The sequence below is a fragment of the Chrysemys picta genome, chromosome 9 (assembly GCF_011386835.1).
Source record: "Chrysemys picta bellii isolate R12L10 chromosome 9, ASM1138683v2, whole genome shotgun sequence".
Lineage (NCBI taxonomy): Eukaryota > Metazoa > Chordata > Testudines > Emydidae > Chrysemys > Chrysemys picta.
In genome coordinates, this window is record NC_088799.1 from 81643018 (window position 1) to 81670944 (window position 27927).

General features: G+C 42.8%; 1 protein-coding gene across 2 annotated transcripts; it reads left to right on the forward strand.

The window, feature by feature from the left end:
- Positions 1-1381: 1381 nt before the first annotated feature.
- Positions 1382-27907, forward strand: LOC101946340 (heat shock factor protein 3-like). 2 transcript variants are annotated; one of them, XM_042853278.2, is made up of 14 exons: positions 1391-1581; positions 3502-3576; positions 3662-3770; positions 6647-6774; positions 8754-8878; positions 9770-9845; positions 11099-11160; positions 11977-12058; positions 12335-12462; positions 17966-18214; positions 21274-21379; positions 22464-22529; positions 23931-23994; positions 25194-27907. In XM_042853278.2, exons 3-14 carry the CDS (start codon positions 3767-3769, stop codon positions 25523-25525), a joined length of 1422 nt encoding a protein of 473 aa, XP_042709212.2. In that variant the 5' UTR covers positions 1391-1581; positions 3502-3576; positions 3662-3766; the 3' UTR covers positions 25526-27907. The 2 variants fall into 2 exon arrangements, with proteins under 2 accessions (XP_008171072.2, XP_042709212.2); XM_008172850.4 differs by lacking the exon at positions 3502-3576 and having other exon boundaries at positions 1382-1581.
- The last annotated feature ends 20 nt before the right edge of the window (positions 27908-27927 follow it).

The window sequence follows — 27927 nt, forward strand, 5'->3', positions numbered from 1 at the left end:
CATTAAGTTTTCAAAGTTCCCTAGGCAGCTATGTTTCTGTGTCTGGGCATGCACACTGCTGCCTCACTCAAGCCAACAAGCAAGTCACGAACCAGGGAAGATAGGCATTTGGCTACCTAAGCTGCAGGTGGGGCATGATGTGGTAGCCATGCTCAGAGGTAGAGTTGCCAACCCTCCAAGATTGACCTGGAGTCTCCAGGAATTAGAGATTAATTCATGTGATGAAATCTCCAAGAATACATCCAACCAAAATTGGCAACCATAGAGGCTATCTAGTAGATCGAGTCCCATTCAAAATCTAGCTGGAGGAAAAAGTTGTGCCCACCTTATAACGTTTAGTCCACTGGTTAGAGTACTTACCTGGGAAGTGGGAGACCCAGGATCATACCCCTCACAGCAACAGGCAGGGGGGATTTGATCAGGGGTCTGTCTCCCACCTCTCAGGGGAGGTCCTCTAACCCTAGGCTAAAGCCTATAAGGAGCGCAGCACCACTGCCACTACCTCCTCCCGCTGTTTTGCATGGAGTGAGGCAGCTGCCCCTGAAAAAGTACCTAATGCACCTAAGCTGCCTGACTCCAGGTGCTGGGTTCTTCTGTGTGAAAGGCTAAGCGGAGATAGGCTTAGCACACACCCCGCTCCTTGGCATTGCCCTTTGACGAGGTTAGGCGGCTTGCCAGGTAGTTAAGATATGCTGGCTTTGTGGATCACATTCCTAGGGGCCTGTCTCTCCCCCCTCGATGTAAAGGGAGCCTGGGCGCCTAACTAGGGTGACCAGACAGCAAGTGTGAAAAATTGGGACGGGGGGGGGGGGTAATAAGCTTCTATATCAGAAAAAGCCTCAAATATCAGGACTGTCCCTATAAAATCTGGACATCTGGTCACCCTACACCTCACTCAGGCTTTGTGTGTCGCTGTGAAGCTTCCAGAAAAAAACATCCAGTAAAAGCCTCACCCTTGGCAATACTGCACCAGTCCCCTCCCCCATGCTGGGTCATGTGCCGTTACAGATGTGCACGAGGGGGGCTGGTACCCGAAGCGTGTGTCAGCAGCGGGTGGCTCAGGAGCTGAGCGCCCCCCTCCCCCCCTTGTCAGTGTCGCCGCCTAAACCTGCCCCTCCCCCCACGCTCTCCTCACGAGCGGCCCCTCCCTGTCCCGGGGCCAGGTTTAAACACTGGCTGCGAGGCCATTTGCAAACCAAACTGCGCAACGCAGCGTCTTATGTCGTTTGGCCCTTTACGGGCATTCCATTGACGTCATGGAGGACCTGAAGGCCCCGCCCTGCCCCAACAACCGCCACGCTCGCGGTGGGGGCGCCCAGAAGGGGGCGTGGCCAGACCCGGCATGGCCCAGCCAATGAAGAGGCTCGCGAAGGGAGGTCCCGCCTCTCACGTAGCGTCGTGGGCTTCGGTGCTGCCCTTTGCGTGTGGCTGTCCGTTGCGTGTTGCGTCGTCTCCGATCTGTGCGCGAGGATGAAGGAAGCGGCCGGCGGTCCCGGCGCCGCCCCCGTGCCTGGCTTCCTGGCCAAGCTCTGGGCCCTGGTGGAGGACCCGGGCACCGATGATGTGATCGCCTGGGGCCGGGTAAGGTTTCTCCCCCCCCATAGGGGCAAGGCGCATGCGCGGCAGCACTGCTAGTTTAAGTATCCTGGGGCGTGGCGAGAGCTCCTGGGCTGGGCTGGGCATGCCGGGGCGGTGCGGGGGCACAGGAGGAGATTATACCCGGGTATGTACTACATCGTGCATTAGTAGTGTAGCAGCACATAGGGGCAGCGTTTGCAGGGGTTAGAGCTAGTGCACGTGTAGCCCTTGTGTATGCACATGTACTGTACAGGTTATGCTCACTCATTGAGAAGGGGGGTGTGTGTGTGTGTAAAGCAGGGTGGTCAGTAAGTGGACTGTGGGCCAAATCTGGGCCACCAGACGTTTTTCACTGGATCCTGAAATTTTATTCTTTACTCTAGAGGCTGTACATTGACAAAAATAATTAACTATCCCTGGTATAAAGAGTGTCTGGGTATATGTTGCAGGCACACATAGTTGTCGATAGATATGCCAGGAACACAGCTGAATTTGTGTTGATTTTCTGCAGCTATTTTCCCACCTCTTCTTTAACTAGATACATCATATACCAGTGGTTCTCAAGCTGGGGTACACAGAGGTCTTCCAGGGAGTACATCAACTCATCTCGATCAGTGTTTCTCAACTTGGGGGTTGTGAACACCAGGGGGGTCACAGGACAGATTTAGGTGGGTTGCAAGTGCAGGACCAGTGTTAGGGGTGCCAAGCAGGGGAATTGCTTGGGACACCACGCCACAAAGGAGCCCGCAAAGCTAAGTTACGTGCTTCAGCCTCGGGTGGTGTGGCTTGGGTTTCAGACCCCTGAAAGGGATACAGTAGCCTGGAAAGGTTGAGAGCCACTGTCATATACTGTGTGACTGCCTTTGTATTGCTAGTATTAGCACAGTGTGCCTAAATGTGTTGATCAGTCAGATGCAGAATTACAAACAATTTAATGAAAAGCAACTCTCACCTTGTAATTAGTGCCTTAGAACATCAAAATCGAAAGGATCTAATTTAACTTTCTCACTATTTACTTCTGGCACCTAATCTTGAACAGCGAATGTGCACTAATGGGTTTCACTTACTTGCATGCAACAGTATGATGCTGCAATGTGTGAGCTCCAGACACAGCAGGAAAATTTTTGAAAGCTAAACGCTTTTAAAAAACTATGCGAAAACTTAATTAGTTTTGGATTTGTACAACTTTTTTTAAGTGAAATGTAATATTGTGCCTCATGGGTAGATGATAGTAGGGAGGTAGGACTGGCTTATGATTCTGTCAGGCTCTGGATATTGTATACAAATGTAGACTCATGAAACTGAGGTTAACACAAATGGTACTTATTTAAAAATAACATGGGATTAAAGTCCCTGCTGTGCTAGCACTTTGTTGTGTTTGGCCCTTGGGAGGATAAGAAGCATTGGTGAGGAGGAGCTGTATCATTCTATAAACACAAACCGCAAGAGAATGGTGAAAGACCAGATCAGCTCTAGCAAGTCTAAACTTGGAAATAGAATGAACCTAAAACTAGTTCAGCTACCATAAAATGGCTGTTTTTATTGCTGGGTTACACACTCTGTACTTTCAGTATCTCTTTGAGATTATATATGTATTTATATGTGATGACAGTTGTGAGCAAAGCAATGGCATGCGGAGGAACCTCCTCTGAAGAAGGAAGTCAGAAGGCTTGGCTTTGGGGCAGGTGGGAGAGCCCTCTAGTGGCTGAATTTTAACACGCACAAGCAATGTTTATATTTTGTGGGAGGACCTGAGACTTGCTTTTAGAAAGACTGTGCCATACTTATCACAGCTTATTCAGGAGGCATGCTTTCAAATGGTTTAGGCTCAACATTTAATTGAAAAGGGTTTATAACACCCCATTGTCGATAGAAATGCTGCTGCAGATATCTTTTGACTATAACTTTTCCCTGTATTACTAGGAACTCAAGGGGATCCTATCAACTTAAAAATCTATCTGAATTTATTTTACTCATTCCTTAAAGAAGCCATTTCAGGTAGTTACCAGCCTAGAAGGCATTTGCATGTAAGCAGTTTGGAAATGTATTTGTTCTTTAATGTGTACCCTTCCTTTGCTTCTAGGGTGGCCAGAGTTTTTGCATTCTGAATGAGCAGAGGTTTGCTAAAGAACTACTTCCCAAATACTTCAAACACAACAATATTTGCAGCTTCATACGTCAGCTCAATATGTGTAAGTAATGGCTGTTCTCGTGTGTCAATGCTGCTAAGTTTGCTACCCCGCAATATGGAATTTCTTTAAACAAAGGAATGGAGTGAGCTGGGGATTGAGTGCTCTGACCTTTTTACCCCTGAAGACTTGGGGTCTAATCTAGAACCCCGTGCGGGACTAGTGTAGAGGCCTGCAGGAGGGCCAGGATCCCGTGGGTTTCGCAAGACCGACTGCCATAATAGTGGGAGTGGGATTAAAAATAGTCCCATAGAAGGCTCTAGTCTAGTCTTGAGCTTGGCTCACAACAGAAGAGGTGTATGGTGGTGGAGTTCATCCCAGTCTTGGCTTGTATGCCCCACAAAACTGCTGCTCACTTGGGTGCTATAGTTGGTCTAAGCTCAAGAGGTTCCAGAGCTAAAATAGCAGAGAATGTTGTTTGGGATTATGTGTATTGGCAGAGTTGTGCCTGGGATGCTTGCATTCTATATTTGGCTCCAGCTAGTGCTATTAATACCTCATTTTCTTATTTACTACATTTATAAATGTTTAAAAGGAAGCAAGGCCATATGTACACACGTGCATTCATCTTTTGGAGGACAAAATGTTCTAGTCTGTGCTGCATGGTTATGTTGAAACAGGATTAGTCACGTTGATCAGCTGGATTAAGTTCCTCATTCATAAAAAAACTTTTTTTTAACGTCCTCCTTGAAAATATGGTGCATTGTTATTTTTAGAACACCATAAATGTATGCCCTATACAGTTTGTCAGCCAAGGCTGAATGAGATTCTACTCCAAAGACACAATACAATGCTATGCTGCAGAACAAACTGGTTGTTGTCTGCAGGGCTTTGGAGCGGAATCCGGAGCTGGAGCGTGGACCAGTAGGTTTTTGCCCAGAGCTGCAGCGGAGCAATTAAAAAATTTGATTGCTCCAAATCCCTGGTTGTCTGGTAGTTGGAATACTTCATGGGACAGCTGGAGATGGAAACTATATAGAAAAACTACCCTTAGTGAAACTTCCGATGTTTATCTAAAATTTTCGATCAGAATATGTTGTGTATGTGTGACCCCAGGGAAAAAAGAGTAGGGTACCATGGGGAAGTTCCAGACTTATCAGAAGAGCTGAATGAAATTGTTTTTGACAACAAATGAAAGTTTGGGTCAACAGAAACCACGAGTTCATGTGAATTCACTATTCTGTTTTGATTGGAAAGAACAAAATCCAAAAATCAGAATGTTTTGTTTCAGTGCTTTCAGAATATTTTGATTTCTCTCAATCCGAAACAACTTTTTCATTTAGAATTTTGCTTCAATTTCATTAAATGTTTACCCCCCGAGCCCTCCCCAAAAAACTATTTTTGTTGTTTGCTTGTGTTCTCTTCTCCTCCCTTCCCCTCCCCCCCGGGTCCAGTTCAGCCAATGAGCCAAAAAATCAGTTACTCACGTAGCTCTGCTTACCTGTGACCCTTCCCTGGGGTATAATTCTTTAGGAACTATGTCCATGAACTGGAGGAGTCAGTTCCTGAATGTTCCTGATCACTGCAAACAAAAGCACTCCTTCATTTTGGAGATCCTCCCTTGTCACTAACCAGAGGAAGCTATCTCATTATTTCAGATCCCTTTTTGAAAGGGAAGGAGGATTAAAAAGTAGGTTCCACATATAGACTTGCAGAAGAAACAGATTTGCAGTGGCTTGACAGAGTGATACTGGGAATTAGTCATTTCACAACATTCCCTTGTGGTTATGTTGTGAGGTGACTAAGGAACTCTGTCCTTGGCTTAGTAGATTTGTACAGACTTGTCCACATCTCTGATTGTTAGAGTCTGTATTGGATGTAGGAGATGAGGGGATCTGTTAATCTCTTGGAATTTAGGGTGAAGTGGATGACCTCTGAGCATCAAAGGATTAAATGAACAGTTACTAGTTATCTTGTGGCAAGACTGGACTTAAACATGTAAAACTCCCCTGTCCCACAAAGAAACGCAGATGTATGGGGCTTGATATTCCTGCTGGGCCCAGCCAGGCTTTGAGTGCAGTTTTCAGACTTGTTGCACAGAGAGCTGCATCCTGGTAACCAGACATTATTTACATTGAAAACTTTGGTTGGGAGTAGTAAGAACCCATATTACCCCTCAAGAGTGTGCTCTGCATCCTCTTCATAGTATTTATGGCACTAATAGAAATAGAACACAATGTCACCATGCTGTTTTTAGAGCAGACATGCTATTTAATGCTGCTTTCATGCTGAGTGATGTGGGGAGAGCAGCACTTGTGTTAGTGGATACATAAACTGAACCGTAGTCTCCCCTCCCGCTCTGTGGCCTTCTCTCCTCTCTCTTCCCTACATTATTTTATTAATTGAAGGTAGTACATGGAGATGCAGTTTCTGATGCATTCAGTTGCCGTGTGAGGGTAAGAGCGAGAGATGAACAATGGGTAAAATCATGGCTCCATTGAAGTCATATGGGAGTTTTACCATTACTTCAGTTGGGCCAGGTATTCACCCAGATATCCTAACAGGGCATGTCTCTCTTTAACTTCCATGATTCCTTGGAAATCACTGTTCAACTCTTTCCTCCCAGTCCTGTACCATGCCTGCTTTCCAAACAACATCCCCTTTCTTTCCCTGGGAATGGAATCTGTTAGTCCATGTCAGTTACATTCGGTAGTACTGCAGGTGCATTCTCTGGCTGTGAAGTTCAGCATTGGTCAAGTGGCTGAGGGCTGGGGAAAGGTTATTTGATCTCACTTTCAGGTCCTTATTTCGTTCACTTTATTCTTATGTGCTACAGATATTATCATCTTACTTGGATTTGGTTTTCATTGTTTAACTGCATGTTTTGAACTTCCTTTTGGCTGCTGGGACAAATGAGTACTCTAATCTTTCCTCAACAGATGGGTTCAGGAAAGTGATTGCCTTGGAAAATGGTATGATTACAGCAGAGAAGAGTGCAGCCATTGAATTCCAGCACCCTTTCTTTAAACAAGGGAAAGCAAACCTACTGGAAAACATCAAACGAAAGGTATAGTGCACTGAGCGTATTCATTCTTTTATCAAAGGCAGTTTATGTGGAATAAGTTGTTGGGTCTTAGTCCACTTCCTAGTTGACAAATTCTACATGACCGAAAAAGCACTATCTCAACTGTGCAGAGATTGTTTTTTCTGCTGCCCTGTTCAATACAGAAGCTGAGGACTGGGTGTTGTCATATAGACTGAATTCCACATGCAGTCATCCTGGTGTAATGTAGAGGATGCATGTCCCATTTATATAAAACCTCTCCTGAGGAAAAACAGATGACCTCCGTCTCCAGGGCCATCAATCTAGTGCACCTTTCCACATAGTAAACTCACACACTGAGTCTGTCTTGTAACAGCCGCTTTGTAAAAACAGTATTTGATCATTAGATGCCAAAACCTCCTTCCCAACAGTACGCACCAGAACGTTATTGTGCTGAGTGTAGTGTGGACATTTGGCAGTGTGCAAACATGCATTGAGCTCTGTGGAAGATCCTTTTGGCTGTTGTGTTGCCTGAGTTGTTAAAGACCAGAATGTAGATGTGGGGGCTAGTTAGGAAACTACAATTTTATTTTGCTCGATGCCCTATTTTGTGATTTTGAGTTCATGCAGCTCAAGTGGACCAAATTTATCTGCTGTTCTGATTCTGCCATCTCCTCCCTTTCTCCGCACACATGCCCGCATGCCTGCCCTCCCTATTTCCTACAATTGTTAGCTTGGTTTGGCTCAAAACCTATTTTCTGGTTCTACCAAGCGAGTATGTTGGAATAGCTGGTTCATGTTGTTTCCTAAGACCATTACGTTAGGTGGAGTCAACCTGGAGACAAAAGATTTTAATTAATGCCAAGAAAACTCCGATTGAGCCATGGAATAGGCTGGCAAGCAAGTCTTCATTGTGCTGCAAATATGACTGGTTCTTACAGCAGATAAAATGGCCGCCAGCCTTTCCTGTTGTTTTATGAACTGGAAGAGAGTCGTAATTGCAATGTTTGCTCTAAACTCTGTTTCAGGCTTCCAGCGGCAAAGCAGGCTGGAGTGAAGAATATCTCCTAGCCGAGGCTTTTGAGGGGTCTTTGCACCCTCTCCTATAGGGTGTCTGTGGTCAGTCTTATGGCCCTGCCACTTAAATACAGACTAAAGGGGGTAAATCCCATTTCATCCAGATGGATGCCTAACAGTTTTTAGTGACAGACTGACTGGTAGTTGAATTTACCTTCTAGCTGTCTGTGCTCTCTGGGAACTGGTGCTGTGCTGATAATGAAGCAGGCAGCAATGCATTTTGATCAGGATACCAAGTAGGCATCAATCTCTAGTGTATTATTGATTATTAACATCTGCAGCCACAGTAGCATAGAATCCGAGGGATGGAAAAGAATTAAGTCTCTAGTCCACACCTGGTAATTCTGGATTATCTAGTTGCTACTCTAAATACAACTATCTAGATCCCAGTAAACTTCTACCTTGCTTCCTTGTTGTTTTGATATGGGCTGGTTTCAGAGTCTGTAATGTCACTGTTGTGCAATAAGCAGGGCTTTTTCTAGCTTTCTGGTTACAGTAGGTTTGTACTCTTAGCAGTATTGGCATATCTTCATGTCAGTAATACAGAGAGTCCTTGAGGGGAGAAGATTGAATGTGCTAAACTTTCAGCATGATGCATGGTGTTAAATACCCACCCTACCATGATAGCCACACTCCTTTTGGCTTCCTGTTTTTGTACACATTTCAGGCTAAAAAGGATCTAACGATTGTGGAACGTTTTCTTTAGGGAACAAGCATGAATGATCAGTAGTAAATTGTATCTGCATGAGAGGTCACATCACTGCATCAAAGTATGAGTTTATTTTTTCAATCTTATCTAATCTATTGAGGCAATCCAGACACTGTTCTTCTGCAGAATCCATAATCAAATTGTGCTGTTCCTTATAAAAATGAAATGCACGAAGTATAGACCTTAATAAAGCACCTGCAACCCAATTCCATTTTAGGTGTCCGCAGTGAGAGCGGAGGATCTCAGAGTCTGTTCGGAAGATTTACACAAAGTGCTTTCTGAAGTCCAGGAAATGAGGGAGCAACAGAACAACATGGATGTCAGACTGGCTAGTATGAGGAGGTAGATGGTGTCTATATTTCAAATTAATTTATATTTTGGACATTGATTGTATCTAATTAATGGAATCAAACTTTAGTTTCATATTAATCAAAAGCATATAGCTTCATTATTGTCCCTTACTTTCCTTTGAATAATCCATTTTCCAGTCTCCGGGTTTCGTTTACCTACATGGCTCAGCAACTCCAGTATGCAGAGCCTGGGTAATACTCATGCGATTTCAGTTTGATTACCAGCATCAGAATCCATGCCAGTATTTGTGGTGTTGTCAATGAGTGCAGCAGGAAGTGACTTAGCCTTCCTAAATACAAAACAGGGTCAGTTGTGATTAGGTGAGAGAAGGTCAGCTGTAAATTGAATTTGCATGTCCTAGTCTCTCTGTTCCTGCAGATCCATTCCTATGGACACTGGGTTATCCCGTTCTGACCTCTGACAAGCAAGCAGCACCAACCAAAGCTCAGTAAGTATTTTCATCCCCTGCTAGACATTCTTTTGTATTTCTTTGAAATAGCTATTCAGGTTGTTCTGAGATGGTCCTTGGTACACTGAGCCTCTCTTTCTCTGAGCATCACATGATGATGACCAGTTAAAAGAAAACTATGGGATTAGGTACCTCAGGAGGCTTTGAATGGACATCTCAGACCAAAATGAGTGGCTGAGCAGCAGAGGATGTGAAAATCCCCAGTACCAATTGGTTGGTCCAGCCTGATGGAGGATGGAGCGAGTTTAACCCAGAGTCTGGATTGGTGGGTCCGAATCACTGATTCCCAGTTACCCAGGGAAGGAATGTTGTCTTCAGTCCCTCAGGCTAGTATAAATGTTTGAAAACTGAACTAGAGCATAGGAAGTAAACTCTCTGTTCATCCCTACTTCCTGATTTATTCTGTGTTGCAGGGAAAATAAAGCCCTGTGGAAAGAAGTGGCTGTTCTAAGGCAGAAGCACAGCCAACAACAGAAGCTACTGTCTAAGGTACCATTGCAGCCTCTTCAGTGCTACTATCCTTATTTCTTCCTGTCAGTGACATTCCATGGCATTCTTTCATTATGTAGAATGACAAATGATGCTGTTTTATGTGCAGTGTTGTTGTAGTAGCTGTGTTGGTCCCAGGATATTCGAGAAACAAGGTGGGTGAGGTAATATCTTTTATTGGACCACCTTCTGTTGATGAGAGAGACAAGCTTTTGAGTGTACACAGAGCTCTTCTTCAGACCTGTATATGCTTGAAAGCTTGTTTCTCTCACCAACAGAAGGTGGTCCAACAAAGATATTAACTCACCCCACCCCCAGTATCTCTCTGCAAGAGAGAAAGCAGTCACAGTTACTATACGTCCAGCAGGAAGTGGGGCAGAGAATTTCAAGAGGAGTGTTAAGGGCAGGTTTCAGGGGAAATGATTGAGCATGTGGGAAAATTAGGAAGCTGAATGAAGGTGGATTGTTTAGGTCATAAACCAGGGATTTGAAGTGTATGTGGTGCATAAAGGTGTACTGGGCCTGTTCCATACAGGGCCTGGGAGAAGATCTTGCTGTTCACAGAAGAAAGGGGAAGAACAGAGGCTTTTTCTATACCAGAAAGGGTTTGCTGGTGTAGTTCTACCAGCGCACCCTCGGCTTATGCCAGCAGAAGGACAGCATCTACCTTAAGGCTTTTGCTGGCATAGCTATGTTGATTGGTGATGTGTGTGGTTTTGTTTTTGTTCTTTCCCACACTCCTAACTGGCATAGCTATGCCAGCAAAGCTTTTAAATGTAGATCAGGCCAGAGTGTGGGATTTGGGAACTGCAGGGACCTCGGTGGAGAATAGAAAATCATGAAATTGTGAACGAGTAGAGTTAAATCTATGGGGGATCTTGACGACAAGGGGAGAGAGACTGCTGAATTCTGACAGTGAAGATTTTTGAAACTGAAAATGTAGGAATTGTCCTGCTGGAGGAACTTCCAGGTCTATCTGGTCTGTATCCTGTCTGTGATGATGATTAATGCTGCATGTGTCAAAGAAAGATTTTTTTTAACTGTTCATAATTCACCTACTTGGGATGATCTAATTTGGGCGGCCCTCTTATTTTTTTTTTTTTTTTTTTCTTAATCTAAAGACAGTCGTGCCAGTTGGTGGTATTTATATGTAACACATCTACTCTCACTCTGCTGATGATTTTGTAGCAAAACCTATACATTGATGCTGAGTTATTTCTTCCATTTGATCACATTTTTTTTTGTTTCCTCAGATCCTTCAATTTATACTAAGTTTGATGAGCGGAAACTATATTGTGGGAGTCAAGAGAAAAAGGTAACTAATTTGACTATTTGGTGGCCAAAGAGCTCTTGTTAAGGTCCATAAAACACTTCCTTTTATTATTTTTCCCTCCTTTCCTAGCTCATTCTTTTTTTAACCAAGTCATCAAACTTCCTAAATGGAGACTTTTGAAATATTTTAATTTTTTGGACCATAACACCACTGCTCTCTCACAGAAAGACATGTGGTGCATGTCTGTCTATATGCATATGAGAAAAAAACAGAGATGGGACTTGTGGCTTCCTAACTATGCAGGCTTCTTCTGAATTTTGTATGTGCCTTTTTTGGTTACTGTTAAAACTGTAGCTCTGCTAATTGAAATGTGGCTTTGTGATTCTGTAGTTTTTATGGTGTGGGGCTACTAAGAACTTGTCCTAAAAGTTGCTGTCCAAGTTTTGCTGTCCAGACTTTTTTCAAAGCAAATATGAGCAAATGTCCTTCTCGTTATTTATTTATTTTTTATCATTTGTATTGCATTAATGCCCAGTTGACCCAACCAGTGTCATAGCCCTGTTTGTGCTGGGCAAAGCATGTGAAAAAAGTATCCCTGCCCCCAAGACTCTTCCCTCTTATTCAATAAAGTGTGTGTGTGACAAAAATAGGTGGGATGAGGATAACCGTAATGAAAGCATGCATTTTACACCAACTGTTTGACGGCTTTGAATCACTTAAATAGTAGTCCCTTCCTAGGTGCCCTTAGCAACTGCTGCTGTTATTCTACATAAGCAAGTGTGTGAAATCGAGCATTACTATGACTTGTACTCCTACTTTTAACTCTGCATTACAGCTGTATTTTTTTTTTTTCCTCAGATCTCTACCAGATGCCTCAGGTGCCTCACCTTCCAAATTCAGCCGGCAGTATATTCACCTACCTGTGGAGCATGGCAATGTGGTAAATTTTGAGGGGCCATTTAGAATAATGGATGTGTTTGTCATTGTGTGGTCTGAGCAATCTTACAACCATAACGTCCTCAACTTTGGGTGAAACATTTCTGATTCTGATATAGAAAATGTTAAACTACTGCTGTGTCCCCAAAACAATGGAAATACACCGAGCTTGATGTAAAACAAGTCTAAATGTGGAACACCAATTGCAACAAGAATTAGAGACTGTGACCTTAATATGCCAGATGATTGATTTCTTTATATTGTTTCCTGTGGCACGCAGGTGGCTATTTCTGAACATGATCCAAACAGTGAAAATGATACAGGCATCATTATTCAAGATATCACCAACACTGTGGATGATGCCACTGATGGGCTGCTCGCTCTAGTGAATACAAGCGGAAGTGATGGGTATGAATGAGATGTGAAAGTATTTGTACTTTAGACATATTTAATACTTGTCATGATAACCTAAGTGGCACTACTTGTATCTAAAAATTTAACAGCCTATACGAATCTTTAAATATATTCAATGCATTACAGATGGTTGGGGTTTTTTGTTTTTGTTTTGTTTTTTGTTTTTTTAAAGCTGTTAGAAAATATGCAGGTCATTTGGGCACTAAGTCAGCACAGCACTTAAGTGGGTTCTTCCCTTGAAACATGTAAATGATCCAATTTGAATCAAAGTAAACACCTTGAATTGAATTCTGTGGGACTGTTTACCTGCTTAAAATTGAGCATGTGCTTAATTTTAAGCAGGTAAAGTCCTTACATGCTGAGGCCCTGGTGCCAGGCAAGTTTTGCAATAATATTCAAAGCAAGCCTTAGAGTTGTTATCCAAGTCTGGGCAGTTATCTTGATTCTATTCTACTGAACATAACAGTTAAATAAGTGGGGTGGGGGAAAACCTCCAGCCTGCAACCTCAGACTCTTGTAGAATGTCTGGGAGGAACAATATAAAACAGCCTAAACGGGGCCAAGATGATCTGAAGATGGGACTCAGTTACTGTATTGGCTGAAGACTCCAATGTAGTCGCCTAACAAATGTTTGTAAATTTGGCAAATCTCAGTCTTTAGAAATGATGCCAAAAGTAAAAAGATCAGTGTTTTTTGTCTGTTTCAGTTAGCCCAGGGAAAAGAGATCTTTGTTCCCAAAGAAAATCACCTGTCCCTGCATACTGAATGAGGAATACTGTAAAGCATGGAGTCTTTGAAACAGATGGTTTCTCTTTCTCTCAATCTGCATGTCTTACAAAGTCCTAAGTCACGCCGTTGTCAGCAACCAATCCCAAATGCAGCCTCACTTCAAAGTGCTGTAGTTCAAGTCTAGCATGATCTCCCATTTTTAGGGAGGAGGATTTTTTCAGCTCTCGTGTTTCAGACACTACTCCAGTTCTTCAGAATAGAATGTTCTATTATAGTGCATTATCTAAGCTATAATAAGTGATTCTCCATCTCTCCTTTTTATAAAGGTATTTTCACTAATTTTACAAGGGACTGGAATGATGAATTGAGCACTCAAAGGATTTAATCTGTCAGACTTTAAAAGGCATTGAGAACTGAGATGTTAAAGCTTGTAATGGGAAATCTGACAGCCTCTGTGCTGTTGAGAAGGGTGAAAATCTCAGGGAAGGAGGCCATCAAGCTGGAGTGGAGGGAAATGATCCCATAGTTAGAACCCTTCTTCCAGGTGATGTCATGGTATCCTTTCACACTGTGGATACCCCCCGTGCAAGGGAACCCCAGTTATTAGGAAGAGACAGGTAATGGTAGTGGGTGATTTGATTAGTAGAAATATTGGTAATTGGGAAAGGTAGGGGAGAGGTCCTGGAGGCCAGATTTAGGCTGCTAGGTAAGAGATTGAAGTCCAGGACCTCCATGGTAACATTCTCTGAAATGCTTCAAGTTCTTCATGCAGGGCCAGTTAAACACACAGAACTGCAGGATCTCAATGTGTGGATGAGATGATGGTGTTGGGAGAGGGATTTAGGTTTATTAGGAATGGGGGAAATTTTCAGGGAATGTCGGAGCCTATACAGGATGGATGGGTTCCTTCTAAACCAAAACAAAACCAGGTTGCTGGCATGTAAAATTAAAAAGGTGGTAGAGAAGTTTTCAAAACAAAAGGCTGGGGAAAGTCAACATGTGCAGAGGAGCACATGGTTCAGACAGAGACTTCCGTTAGGGGAGGATTTATTTAAGGAGATACTTTCCTAGTAAAGAGGAGAGGAAAGTAGTTGATAACGTACAGGTAGGAACTGAAGAGAAGAAACAGTCAAATGGCAGAGTCCCATTCTATTACGTTACATCGGGGTGGGCAAACTTTTTGGGTGGAGGGCTACATCTGGGTGGGGAAATTGTATGCAAGGCAGGGGGGTTGGTTGCGGGAGGGAGTGCGGTGTGCAGGAAGGGGCTCAGCCCAAGGGATTGGGGCAGAGGAGGTGTGGGTGTATGAGGGGGCTTAGGGAAGGAGGTTGGGGTGCAAGGTGCAGGCAGGGGGCTTAGGGCAGAGAGTTGGGGGGGCAGGAGGGGTTCAGGCTCCGGCGTGGCTGCCTGTCTGCCCCGCGCTGCTCCAGGAAGCGCTGTGGCCCCTAGGGGAGGGGGGGTGGAGGGCTTCACGTGTGCTGCCCTTGCCGCGCCTCCAGGTACCTCCTCCAAAGCTCCCATTGGCCACGGTTCCCCATTCCAGGGCAATGGGAGCTGCGGGGAGCGGTGCCTGGAGGCAAGGGCAATGCACGGAGACCTCTGCCCCCTTCCCTCCTACCCCCCCGGATGTGGTGCTGGCCGCTTCTGAGAGCGGCGCGGGGCCCATGGCGCCACCGGGGGCAATCCTGCAGGCCGGATCCAAAGCCCTGAGGGATCGGATCCGGCCTGCGGGCCATAGTTTGCCTACCGCTGCGTTACGTGAAGCGGACCACTTAATATTGACAAATGTTATAAATGCTTGTATACAAATGCTAGAAATCTAAATACTATGATGGATGATCTAGAGTGCCTGGTATTAAATGAAAATATTGACGTAATAGGCATCACAGAAACCTGATGGAATGATGATGATCAATGGGACATGATAATAGCAGTATAAAACATATAGGAATGACAGAGTAGGTCATGCTGGTGAGGGAGTTGCAATATATGTGAAAGAAAGCATAGAGTCAAATATAGTAAAATCACGAATGACTTAGTGTACCATAATAACAAGAGTGTAGTAGTAGGCATATACTACTAGCCACCTGACCAGGGAGCATAACTGTGATTGTGAAATGCTCAGGGAGATTAGCGAGGCTGCAAAGTCAGAAAACACAATAATGGGGATTTTGACGGGCCCCATATTGACTGGGTACATGTTACTTCCAGATGGGATGCAGAGAGAAAATTTCAAGACACCATTAATGACTGCTGCTTGGAGCAGCTAGTCCTAGAACCAGCAGGGGGAGAAGCAATTCTTGATTTAGTCCTAAGTGGAGAACAGGATTTGGTCTAACAGGTAAACCACTGTTAGACTCTAATAGCTGAACCACTGAGTAATGATGACCAGGATGCAATTAAATTTTAAAGGGTGGAAAATATGAAAGAAACCCACCACAGTAGTATTTCACTTCAAAAGCGAAACTATACAAAAATGACGAGGTTGGTTAAATGTAAATTAAAGGGAACGGTCATAAGAGTGAAATCCCTGCTAGCTGCATAGAAACATTTAAAAAAACCTTATGATAGAGGCTCAAACTAAATGCAAATTTAAGAATTCCCCCCCTCCCACGCCCCCCACCACCAGTAATAGGACTAAGAAATGCAACCCTGGCTAAATAACAGAGTAAAAAAAAAAAAATCCTTTTTAAAATTAGAAGTCAAATTCTACTGAGGAAAATAGAATGGGGCATAAACTCTGGCAAGTCAAGTGTAAAAGTATAATTAGGCAGGCCAAACAAGAATTTGAAAAGCAACTTACAAAAGATACAAACTAACAGCACATTAAAAAAAAATTTGTTAGAAGCAGGAAGCCTGCTGAACAATCAGTGAGCCACTGGACAATTGAGGTGCTAAAGGAGCACTCAAGGAAGACAACCCATTTATGGAAAAGCTAAATGAATTCTTTGTATTAGTCTTCACTGCAGAGGATGTGAGGGAGATTCCCACATCTGAGCCATTCTTTTTAGATGACAAATCTGAGGAACTGTCCCAGATTGAGATGTCAGTAGAGGAGGTTTCAGAAAAAATTGATTTAATGTAACAGTAGTAAGTCAAAAGGACCAGATGGTATTCACCAAGAGTTCTGAAGGAACTCAGATATGAAATTGCAGAACTACTGATTGTGGTATGTAACCTCTTGCCTAAATCAGCCACTGTGCCAGATGGAAAGGTAGCAAATGTAACACTAACTTTTAAAAAAGCGATCACTGTAATTACAGGCCTGTAAGCCTAACTTCAATATCAGACAAATTTATTGAAACAATAGTAAAGAACAGAATTATCATATCATGAACATGATACGTTGAAGAGTCAAAATGGCTTTTGTAAAGCAAAAGCATGCCTCACCAATCCATTAGAATTCTTTGAGGATGTCAAGAAGCACGTGGACAAGGGTGATCTAGTGGATATAGTGTACTTGGACTTTCAGAAAGCCTTTGACAAGGTCCCACACCAAAGACTCTTAAGGAAACTAAGCAGTCATAGGATAAGAGGGAAGGTCCTTTTGTGGATCAGTAACTGGTTAAAAGTTAGGAGAAAAATGATAGGAATAAATGGTCGGTGTTCAGAGTGGAGACAGGTAATGGCAGCTCCCTCCCAACAATGTGTACCGGGACCAGTACGATTCAACATGTTCATTAATGATCTGGAAAAAGGAGTAGACAGTAAGGTGGTAAAGTTTGCAGACAATACAAAATTACTGAAGATGGTTAAATTCAAAGCAGACTATGAAGAGTTCCAGAGGGATCTGCCAAAACTGGGTATCTGGGCAAGAAAATAGCAGATGACATTGAATGTCGATAAATGCAAAGTAATGCAAATTGGAAAACAATCCTAACTATACATATAAAATGATAGGGTCTAAATTACCTGTTACCACTCAAGAAAGCGATCTTGGACTCATTGTGGGTAGTTTCTACATCTGCTCATTGTGCAGTGGCAGCCTAAAATGTTAAGTGTTAGAAACCATTAGAAATGGGATGGGCAATAAGACAGAAAATATCATAATGCCACTATATAAATCCATGGCACACCCACATCTTGAATACTGGGTGCAGTTCTGGTCGCCCCATCTCAAGAGGTTTATTAGAACTGGAAAAAGTACAGAGAAGGGCAACAAAAAGGATTAGGAATATGGAACAATTTCCATACAAGGAGAGCTTGAAAAGACTGGGACTGTTTAGCTTAGGAAAGAGACATATAAGAGGGAATATGATAGAGGTCTATAAAATATTGAATGGTGTGGAGGAAGTGAATAAGGAAGTGTTATTTACCCCATCACATAATACAGGAACCGGGGACATCTAATGAAATGAATACACAGCAGGTTCAAAACAAACAAAAGGAAGTACTTTGTCTCACAACACACAGTCAACCTGTGGAACTTGTTGCCAGGGGATGCTGTGAAGGCCAGCAGTATAACTGGGTTCAAAAAAGAATTAGATACGTTTATGGAGGATAAGTCCATCAGTGGCTGTTAGCCAAGATGGTGAGGGATACATCCCCTTGCTCCAGGTGTCCCTCAACCTCTGATTGCCATAAACTGAGACTGGACAACAAGGGATCAGTCATTCATTAATTGCCCTGTTCTTTTCATTCTGAAGGCAGGATACTAGGCTAGATAGACCATTGATCTGACCCATTATGGCTGTTCTTATGTTTTTATGAAGTATTGTAGTAGCTGAGCTCTCCTGAGACTTTTCATTACGTGTCTTGTATTTCTTAGAGAGCCCCAGACCGGTCAAGAACAGGATCTGCCTGTATGCGAAGCATCACAGTCCATTGAATTAAGTCATACAGAACCAGACTGTCCAGCCCAAGTTGCTGACAATCCCCTCGAGTCCAGTGCAGTAGGAAATGATGCTGTAGAGCTGCATTCTGCACAAATTAATGCTCCCGAAGATCCTGCATCAGTGATTGATTCCATCTTGAATGAGAGCAACTCCACTACTCAAAGCGATGCTTTTCTGGAGAGGTACAGAGTATCTTTATACTAATATAATTCTGGTGACTAGTGTATATACTAGTATTCTTGTGACATTACATTGTGCTAATTTTATAAAATGCTTCTAATTACAGACGTGTGTACATATTGGAACACAGCAAATACTTTTGAAAAACATAGACCTCCCTCTCTTCCCTCCATTAATCATAATTCCCCACTCCTCATTCAGAAGCTTTGGAAAAGAGATGGGTCTTGTACCATGTGTTGTAGGTCAGCACAATCTGTACTAGGTCAGGGGGAGTGAATTCCAGAGCTGTGGGTCATTCACGAAGAATGCATGCCCTGCAGGTACTAAAAAAAAATCTCAGGATTGTCCCCTCAAATGGCCCAGCTGTCATCAACTACCATGGCAGTTTGTGGAGAGAGAGAGGCAGACTTTCTGCTAGTCAGGAGTCATGCTGTATATGGTAGGACTTTAAAAATCAGAGTCAGCAACTTGAAATGCACCAAGAAGAAATCAGGAAGCCAGTGGAGTTGTTGAAGTTTTTGTATAATAGTTCCATGCAGCTGGTGCTAAGGGACATTGTAAGGTGGCTCCCTGTGGAGCATTTGCAGTTACCCAGTCTATAAGTCACAACGGTATGCACAGCATTAGTGAAGTCCAGATCAAAGACATGGTCCTGAATACTTGAAAGTGAAAGCAGGTGTTGTCATCTATCACTGCTACCAATAGTAATTGGGGGTATGAAAGTACTCTCCAACTGCAAACCCCTTGAGCAAAGTAGTTGTGATAGCAACCATACAGTTCTGTTCTCTGCCTGCAACTCCCTATCATATGCTGCATCTTGTCCAGAGTGAGTTTTTTAGCCAATTTGTTCCCCTCCAATTGCCATTCTCAGTCAAGCACTAGGAAAGCAAAAAACGCCAAACCCTCTGGATCTGATGGAAATATTAGACACAGATCTGTGTCTCTCTTGTATCATGATGGCATCCCAGCCCAAATCAATCTCGCTATCTCTTCCGCTTGCTCCTCATACACACTGAACAGGACTGAATGGAATCCTGCATGAAAGAGCCCTCTGGGAGAAGGAGTACTGTCCAAAACATTCTGAGACAACAGCCTAGGCAAAAAAAAGCATGTGACAGCTCTGAGGAGAATGCTGCAGTAGGCTGTGTTCAGTAAACCCTGCAAGACAGGATAGCAGTATTGAGTCTCTTGATAAATTAAAAGAAACAAAAAACACTTTTCCTCAACACAATAGTTTGTAACCTACTCACTCCAATTTTTCTGTCTTCAAATTGAGAAGTGATTTGGGTTATTGTTTCACAAACTATTCAAGGTTTCATAGGAAAAAATAAGCAGATCCTCTTAAATTTTTGTTCTGCTGTTCATACAGAAAGCTGTTGGGCATGTGTGGCTAATTGAAAGCAGGTATCATCTGTTCTCCATCTGTACCAGCATTCTCAAAATAAGCCCTAGATGAGGGTGATGCTTAATACTACTTGGCATTCCTGCGGGAATAGGTCTCATTTCCTGAAATTGAGCATTGTATATTCTGGGTAGAAATCTCTACCTTAATTGGATCTGTCAATATAATAACATGGCAAATACCTATTCTAAAAGTGAATGTTAGCATAGATGAGGGGAGCAATAAACATGTAGATGGACTTCTCCCAGCCACCGCAAAAAATCCTTTGCCTCTGGCAGGGGTTTGAGGCTGTCAGCAGTGAATTTATATGCTGCTGGGAAAGGAGGTTAGGCTGACCAGCCCCACAAACTGAAGTTCTTTCTTTTCCTACAAAACTGGTATCTCAGTGACAATGACCATGAAGGTTTACACATCCAAGTTCTCGAGCAGATGGGGAATTAATTCTCAATGGTCCATTCAACCTTTAGCTGGGATTGCTAATAAGGGGACTGAATAGTGCCATTTTTGTGGGTTCTATTGGATGGGCGTGCACGTTAGATAAAAAGAGAAGCTGGACTGAGACAAACTCCACATAAGCCACATGGAAAACCATTAGTGAGTGTTAGTCACTACCGAAGCAGGCTAGGTTTGGATCAGTGACTTAGAGGTGATAGTCTCTCTGCCATCCAGTCCTCTAGCAGCACATTCTCTTATAATTAACTCGTGCTTTAGGTTGAATGCTCCTTTATTCTGTTACATGAGAACAGACAGCCATATTGACAAGATTGGTTACTGAAAAAATGACACCTAATAACTCTTTTTCATAGTGACCCTGGTGCTATCCTTCAGGGATGAATAGCTGCAATAATTCACAGTTGTTGGAGAGGTGGGTGCAAATCCCCAATATCCAGTGGTAAATCCTCACTGAGAAATCAATACCTGGAGTATTGCATTGCAGTTGTACAGTTTTGTTTAGCTGTATATCTTTCCACTGTAGAAAGTAGTTCAACATACAGTGAGGGGTTGCAGTCTCTCTCCTTCCTGGCTCGTGTGCCAGTCGGCATTCTTTTCACATTTCCTTTCCATTTGAGGCCAGGCCCTTTGTGTTCTGCCAGCCACCATAGGAAGCAGGTACAGCTTGGCAAGAATCTGGCTGCTCGTGTTACAACATAAGCAGTGTCCGTACAGACCGGCTTTCCTGAAAACAGGTTCTTCCCGTGCTGCATTCAGTGCTGCTGTCTATAAGGCAAGACCTGTTCATCCTGAACCTGAGCTAAAATAGAGAAACTTCTTGTATTTCAGACCACAGCAGGATCCTGAGTGTTTGGAAGAAATTTAAAATGAGAGGGAAATATATGCAGAAAGGCGAGAATCCAAGATGGTTTTCCTGCTTCTTTTTGATACAATAGGTTTTGGTATATTGGTAGGAGAAGGAAGACTATCTGACAAGTAAACAGTGCTGTATGTGTCAACACTGCAGTGTAATAGTGTCTGTGGCATAGGACTGAGACATACCTTGTACTTGCAGTGGCCCACTATGAGTCCTGACCATGTCATGTTGTTCTCCTGCTATCACTCTGCCACTAGATTATCCCCGGGGCTGTTCGCAGCCTGCAGTACAGTCCACATGTCTGGTTTTCTGATGCATCTTGCTTTACATCGTCATTTTATTTCTTTTAGGGAAGAGATTCAGGATTTTCTGAATTGTATTGATGCCAGTCTTGAGGAGCTCCAGGCAATGCTGTCTGGGAAGAAATTTAACTTTGGCTCTGAATCCTTTAGTGATGTGAGTGTCTCCTTATTTGCACACTTTGATTTCTCAGATGTAATAATTGATGCATTTACATTATTTCTCCTCATGTTGGCTTTTATTCCATAGGAGTGTGTAGAGAAGAAGATCCTCATAAATGCAGATGTCAGTGAATGAAATAGTACAAAGTTATAAATAGTCACTGTAGGGACTCCTGTCAGACTATCTTATGGCTTGTTACCCTTATGTACGCTTTCCTGTGTTACATGGAACAAGAAATATAACCTGCTCTGCAGTCAGCATCACAGATTGATAATCAAGCACGTTCTCCCTTCGTGCCATGCCTTAGTTGCCTGTGTATCCACTAGATATTTGTGTTTGCTGCCTAACTCTTGAGGAATTCAGGATGATGCAGCATTAAATTTTTTTTTGGTTGGTGTTCACAGCCTTTAGAGTCGTCATATGAAGGGTTTATAAGGTTAGATGTATAATGTTAAACTGTGATGGGGCTTTCCATTGCATCATTATGATCTGTTTCTTGTATCTATTGACTCGAAAGTCCTGAGGGACTACAGTGAACATAAGATGCAAGAAACTATAACAGCCTGATTTTTAGTACATTGTAATCAGTGAGAACTATGGATGCTCAGCTCCTCTGGGGAAAAAAAAAACCACAAGTATTTTGGGCCTTGTTGCTCTTAATCTCAGCCAAATCAGTTTACAAGGTGTGTCTTATCTAGCAACAGTGCAGTTCTGAGGCATAGGAGATGAGAATTCTTTTCAGTTCTTACTGTCATACTCTGTGATACTGGACAAGACGCTTTACCTATGTGCCTCCGTTTCTGTTCCTGTAAAATATGGAGAATATTAATCTACCTCATCTTCTGAAGCTTGTGAAGTGCTCTTCGATTCTCAAATGGAAGGCCCTACATATTGTTGAATGTAAAACATCCTCTATTAAAGGTGGTGTCCTTCCATTGCAGAGGGGAGGAATGGACTCCACAATCTGCCTGGCCTCCTTTTCCCTCCTTCCTTTGTGAACCTGCATATACTATGTGTGTCACTGTGATTTTTCCATAAAATATATATTACATAATATGTTCTTTCCCTCTACCTTTAGACTTTCAATCCTGAGCTCCCAGCCCTGGACACAAACTTGACAGATGCTTCATCCAATATGGAAAATGTAAGTGTTGGGGAATTTTTCTGATGGAAAGGATTGACAAGGTATTGAAGGAGCTGAATTTTGTTTGAGCCTAGTCAACAAGTTGTATATGTGACAAGTGAAATTGATTGGAGATACAACATGAAAACTGCCATTCTAGTTTGTTTCACTGTCCAAAGTGAGTGAAGAGCAGAAATGGGGAAAAGCTTGAACTTTAGATTTGTTTGAATTATCTCAGGTGTTACTATGTGCAGCAAGTAAGAGAAAGTTGTCTTGAGTGTCCCCTTAAAGTTTGTAATATTCCTATCTTTTTTGGAAAATGTTTATTTCACCAATTCTCATTTTGCCTTTGGTATCGTATTCTTTGATTTGTCAATAGAGGTGGGGAATAATGGGGAGGGAGAAACCTAGTCAGAAATACTTTGTTTATATATTCATGAATTATTCACTCAACTCTGTAAACGGGGCATTGATGAATACACCTCTACCCTGATATAACGCGACCCGATATAACACGAATTCAGATATATCGCGGAAAAACAGCTCCCCCCCCCGGAGCACTATGCACTCCGGCGGATCAAAGCAAGTTTGATATAATGCGGTTTCACCTATAACGCGGTAAGATTTTTTGGCTCCCGAGGGCAGCGTTATATCGGGGTAGAGGTGTATTTGTCATCTTTAAGAATTGACACCAGTTCTTCATCTTGACGTAAAAACTTGAATAAAATACTTATCCCAAACATACCTCCATAGCAGCTTCCTACAGGGAGACATGAGACCTCAGAATTCATAGCTGTTGTTTAATCCAGTTAGTAAATTCCTCTCTTGAAACAGAAAACTTGTGCAAATATGGCGTCTGATTTTACAAATCTTGAAACAATGTATCTTAATTAAATAAGCTTCTCTGTCAGCCTGCTTTGGATCACGTTAATCGGAATAAAATGCTGGCAGCTTTCATCAGGTGTGATTTTAATTTGTAAGCATTACTTGAAACAGCTTTTCATGCTGTGCCCTGCTGGAATAAAAGAGCTAGTAGAGCTTTTGGTTTTAGGGTGAGATCAATATTTACTGGGAAACATCTGCCAAAAACCAACTGCAGCAAACCTGTACAGGAAATGTTAGTTACCTGAATTACAAGAACCATATCTGAAAGCTCCTATTTGTTGCACTGCCAGCTTTCACCCTGATGAGCAGCAACAGTCCTTAAGATCAGGGCTGTGCAGATTAATAATAGAAATAGGGGAGGGTGAGTGCGCATGCATGCCATTTTGGCCTTTTTTGGTGGAGGTTTTGGTTAATGACTACCCCCACCCTCAGTCTCTGTTACTTAACAGAAAGCTGGAAGTCCTAGTAATATTTCTGATTCTAAAAATTCTCTATTGCTAAATGTGCTGCCTTTATTTGTGTTCACTTTCCCTCCAGATTGAGGACTTGACGGACAGCGTTGAAGAGCTAGGAACAAGTGAACGGGAAACAGGAAACAAAGGTGGGCAGCAGGGAAAACTGGGAATTGTGACCACCCTAAAAATACATCCCTGGGGTTTGAGTGTAGCTTTCCCAGCCTGTGTTGGTATGACCTCACTTCCATAGTTGAGAGCCCAGTCCAATTCCTGTTTAAGACCCTGACTTTCATTGGCTTTAACGGGAGCTGAGTCAAGCCCTTAAGGATTTAATATAGCACCATCAGCATAGCTGCTGGATTTAATATTTCATGTGTTAATGTCACCAAGGAGACTTCGCATTTTTTAATAATTCTATTTGGGGTGGTGGGAGCAAGTGCAATTCAGAGAGCTTCAAAGTGGGGTCCACAGCTGCACCCCCTTTACTGAACGTAATGCTCTGTCTGCTTTGTTTATGGAGCGTGGTAAGTATACATACAGCTTCATGTGATGTATGAGGCCCCAGCTCCAATGAGTTTGCATTCTACTTCTGACGTGAATATGAAATGCAAGGGAGCCTCAAACACAAGATGGTTGAGGCGACAGCAAGGGAAGGCTTCATGAAAGGAGGCATATTGAGAAGTGAGAGGTTGCTCCAAACAGACGATGCAGCATGGCAAAAGCTGCAAGCTGGGGAGTGGCCGATGGGTGAGATTGGAGCAGTTGTAAAGACAAGGCAGCGTGTATGGCTCTAGAAGCAGAGTAGGAGGAAGTACAGGAAAGATTCAGTAATGCCTTCAGGGCACTATGTGATAAGGAAAGGCTGAACCTTAAATCCGAAGTGTAAAGACAGGAAGCCACTGAAGGGATTTGAGGGAGAGGGAATGATGTTTGGAGTGACAAGAGGGGAACTTTTAGCAGCAGCAGAGTGAGGAGAGGGAAGTTGTTGAGAGGCTGGTGCATGCCATTTGTATAGCATTACAGGGGTCAGGGCAGGCCATTTTGGAAGAAGTTAATTGCATGCATTTGTGATGTGATTTGTAGCATCCACAAATTGTCTCTCCAGCCTAAAGATGAAAGCAACCAAGTCTGCTCCATTTCACACAAGCTTTAAGTGCAGTCCTCCAGATCCTCTTGTTTCTGGCCCACAGCTGGCCAAAGGTGGTTTGCCCCTGTGATATCTGAAGTGAAGGAATTTTTGAAGCGATTTCCCCCCCCCCCCCCCGCCCCATTTCCCTTTTTGAATAAGACCTCCTTGCTCTTGCACCTGTCATGAATCTGAGTTTAAATGTTTGTTTCCTTACAGACATGCAGCTGATACAATACAGGGGCAACCCTCTGCTTTCGTTATTCGAAGAACTGCCTTCTGTTGAAGGTGCAGGGAAGATGGAGGATCCCAAAGATCTTCTCCTGTCCTCACTGGAGGAGAAACCCGCTATCTCTCTTCCCTCAAGTAGCGAAGCAGCTTCACCACTGGCAGCTCCAGCAAACCAGGCTGAATCCCTCGATACCTTGGAACTGTATGATCAGCCTCTGCTTTCAGAAGACGGAAATGGAGAGTATAAATTATTTCCCCTCCTGCTTCTCAGTCCTGTTGCTAACTTTATAGACGAGGCCTCTGAGATAGAAACTGCTTGAGAACTTGCACAAAATCTTTGTACTGTCAGCTTCCTGGTGTAAAATATAGAGATGGTACAAGGGTCAGTGAGAAGAAGCTTCTCTTCCCTTCCCCTCACCTCCCTCCGAGCCTAATATGCAAAGATAATGGAAGGTCTCTTAAAAATGCAAAAGCAGTTCATGCGAGAAGCTGAAAGCAATGTCAAAACAAGAACTGCACAGCACTGAAGGCATTTGGAAGAGGAGCAAATGTCACCAATATATTGCACTGTAATATGTAAAAAATTTTATATTGTTGCAAAAGGAAATCTGTATCCTATTGTAAAGTTGGGCTGTATTTTTTTATTTTAAGCTGTCCTGTCACATCCTATTGACTATTGCAACATGGGACTTACCTGTTCTGAGTCTCTTTCATTAGGTGGCTTGTCTCTTGTTAGAACTAGATTTTTTAACATTTTGAAAAGATGGAATATATTTTATTTGTCTGCTGTTAAGATTGTTTGCATCTGCCTATGTCACTTTTTTCTAATCTTAGATTTGCCCCTAGGTATTAATATAGGCAAAATTATTTTCTATGGAAAACGGTGTTTTTAACATGGAGTATTACTTTTTAATAAGCTAACAACCATCCCTTGACCAGAGTTCTTAAGTGTTCTGTTAGTTGACTGATTTCGTGTGCACAATGAATGGCAGCTCCTCTGGTGTAACTTGGACATGGCATACACATGGATCACTTGTCCTCAGTAGTTGGGGATCTGAGAAGTCCAGAAGGTAACAGAAGTCCAGAAACTGACCTTGCCTGAGCAAAGAGCACAGTTTGACATTTTCCTGCACCTGTTGTTATAAAACTTGAGCTCTGCCTTGGCTCACTTGGGGCAAAACGGAAAGAGCCACATGGTGATTTTTCATTAATTTAAAACAATTCCTGTACACTGCTCTCTTCCACCCATGACATCTCCCTATTCGTGCAGCTGCACTCATACACTGGACCTGATTCTGCCCTCACCTATATCTGAGGCTTGGTGTACTGGGAAATCTGCACATCTTTGGCAGAATTTTGTCCTTTATTCCCAAATCACTTCCTAAGGGTGCTAATTACAAGACTATATTTTTCTCCTGTAAAAATAACGTGTCCAGCACCTTTAAACCCGTTCCCATGTTGGATATTAAAAAAACAAGGGTGGTATCAAAAATATTTTTCTCCTGAGCACTGAAACAACCCTCCTGTACTCTCCTGCTGGCCACTGCCTGTGATCAGCTGTGATGTAGAGAGCCACATTTAGCCGCTGGTATAACCAATGCTTCTCCATTGATATCCAACTTCTAACCTGCTTGTGCTCAGGCTGGATGTGGCTCATAGTCTTTAAATGGACAATATCCTGAACCGGCAAAACAGCTGGGAGCTAGCTGGAGACAACTAATTCGATAATATGATGTAATTCCATTGAAAAGAATGGCAATTACTGTGAAATAACTTTATTTTGTGTTAAGTTTGTAATTAACTTGCATTCCCAACACTCTAAAATATTCTAAATCATAAAAGTGCCTGCTTAAGAACCCGAGCTGTTTGAATGATAGGCCTAAACACAACTGTTCCACATTTATTTGGACAGTGACTAATGACGCCAGATACATTATTTTCAGATAGTTAATTTGCAGCTCCAGCCTGTCGGAACCTGGTTTGTAGCTCCTTCTGTTCTCAGAGTCTTGAGTTAAATGAGGAAGCGGCTGTTTCTAAAGTTGTGTAACTTACAAAGGACTGGCCTAAACCAACATTTTGAACTGTCCTCTACCTAGGTGATGTTTCATGTTCGTATCTCTTTAACTGCTGGTTGTTAAGTGTGCAGGATCCCAAGCTCTTGTTAGAAAGAGCTGAATGGGCCAAAAGCTTGCTTGGTTGGTTTTTGTTCTGTTTTCACAGATTTTTGCAATCCTTACCTTTGGCCAAAAATAGCAAAATAGTACAGACCAGACCGTTCTAGTGCAATTTCAAACCCCACAGTTCAGGAAATGTGGATGTTCTTGTATCATTTTTTATTTGAACATCTGTACTTCCTGCTACTGATCTCTCTTGAGATCACCCATCGTGAATGTTGCATTAGCAGCGCCAAGCATTTATTCATTCTGAGGGTTTAGATCAAGTTCATTTCTTGTTTATTTTTTTTCCTCCACATTTTTTTTCTTTAAGACTGTGCTTAGAAAGCTTGAGCCAAAAAACCTAGGTTTAAAAATGGAAACAGAAAACATGGACAGCTGCTTTTTTTGTTGGTGATGAGGTCTTGGAAATGTGTGAACTTGTGCAAGCTTCCTGGCACCAGCATATGCCGGATGTGAGAAGGGTGGGTAGCAAGGGAGGACTATGAGTTGAAGTAATTAAATTCTGGGATTGTAAATCAGTACAAAGTTTGTCATGCCTTTTGTTA

Excerpts from the sequence above, each read along its gene's own strand:
- LOC101946340 (XM_008172850.4), top strand. The coding sequence starts at position 1,471 with ATGAAGGAAGCGGCCGGCGGTCCCGGCGCCGCCCCCGTGCCTGGCTTC. Across the intron at positions 21,380-22,463 it reads GCTCTGAATCCTTTAGTGAT|ACTTTCAATCCTGAGCTCCC; the intron begins GTGAGTGTCTCC and ends CTCTACCTTTAG. Across the intron at positions 22,530-23,930 it reads CTTCATCCAATATGGAAAAT|ATTGAGGACTTGACGGACAG; the intron begins GTAAGTGTTGGG and ends CTTTCCCTCCAG.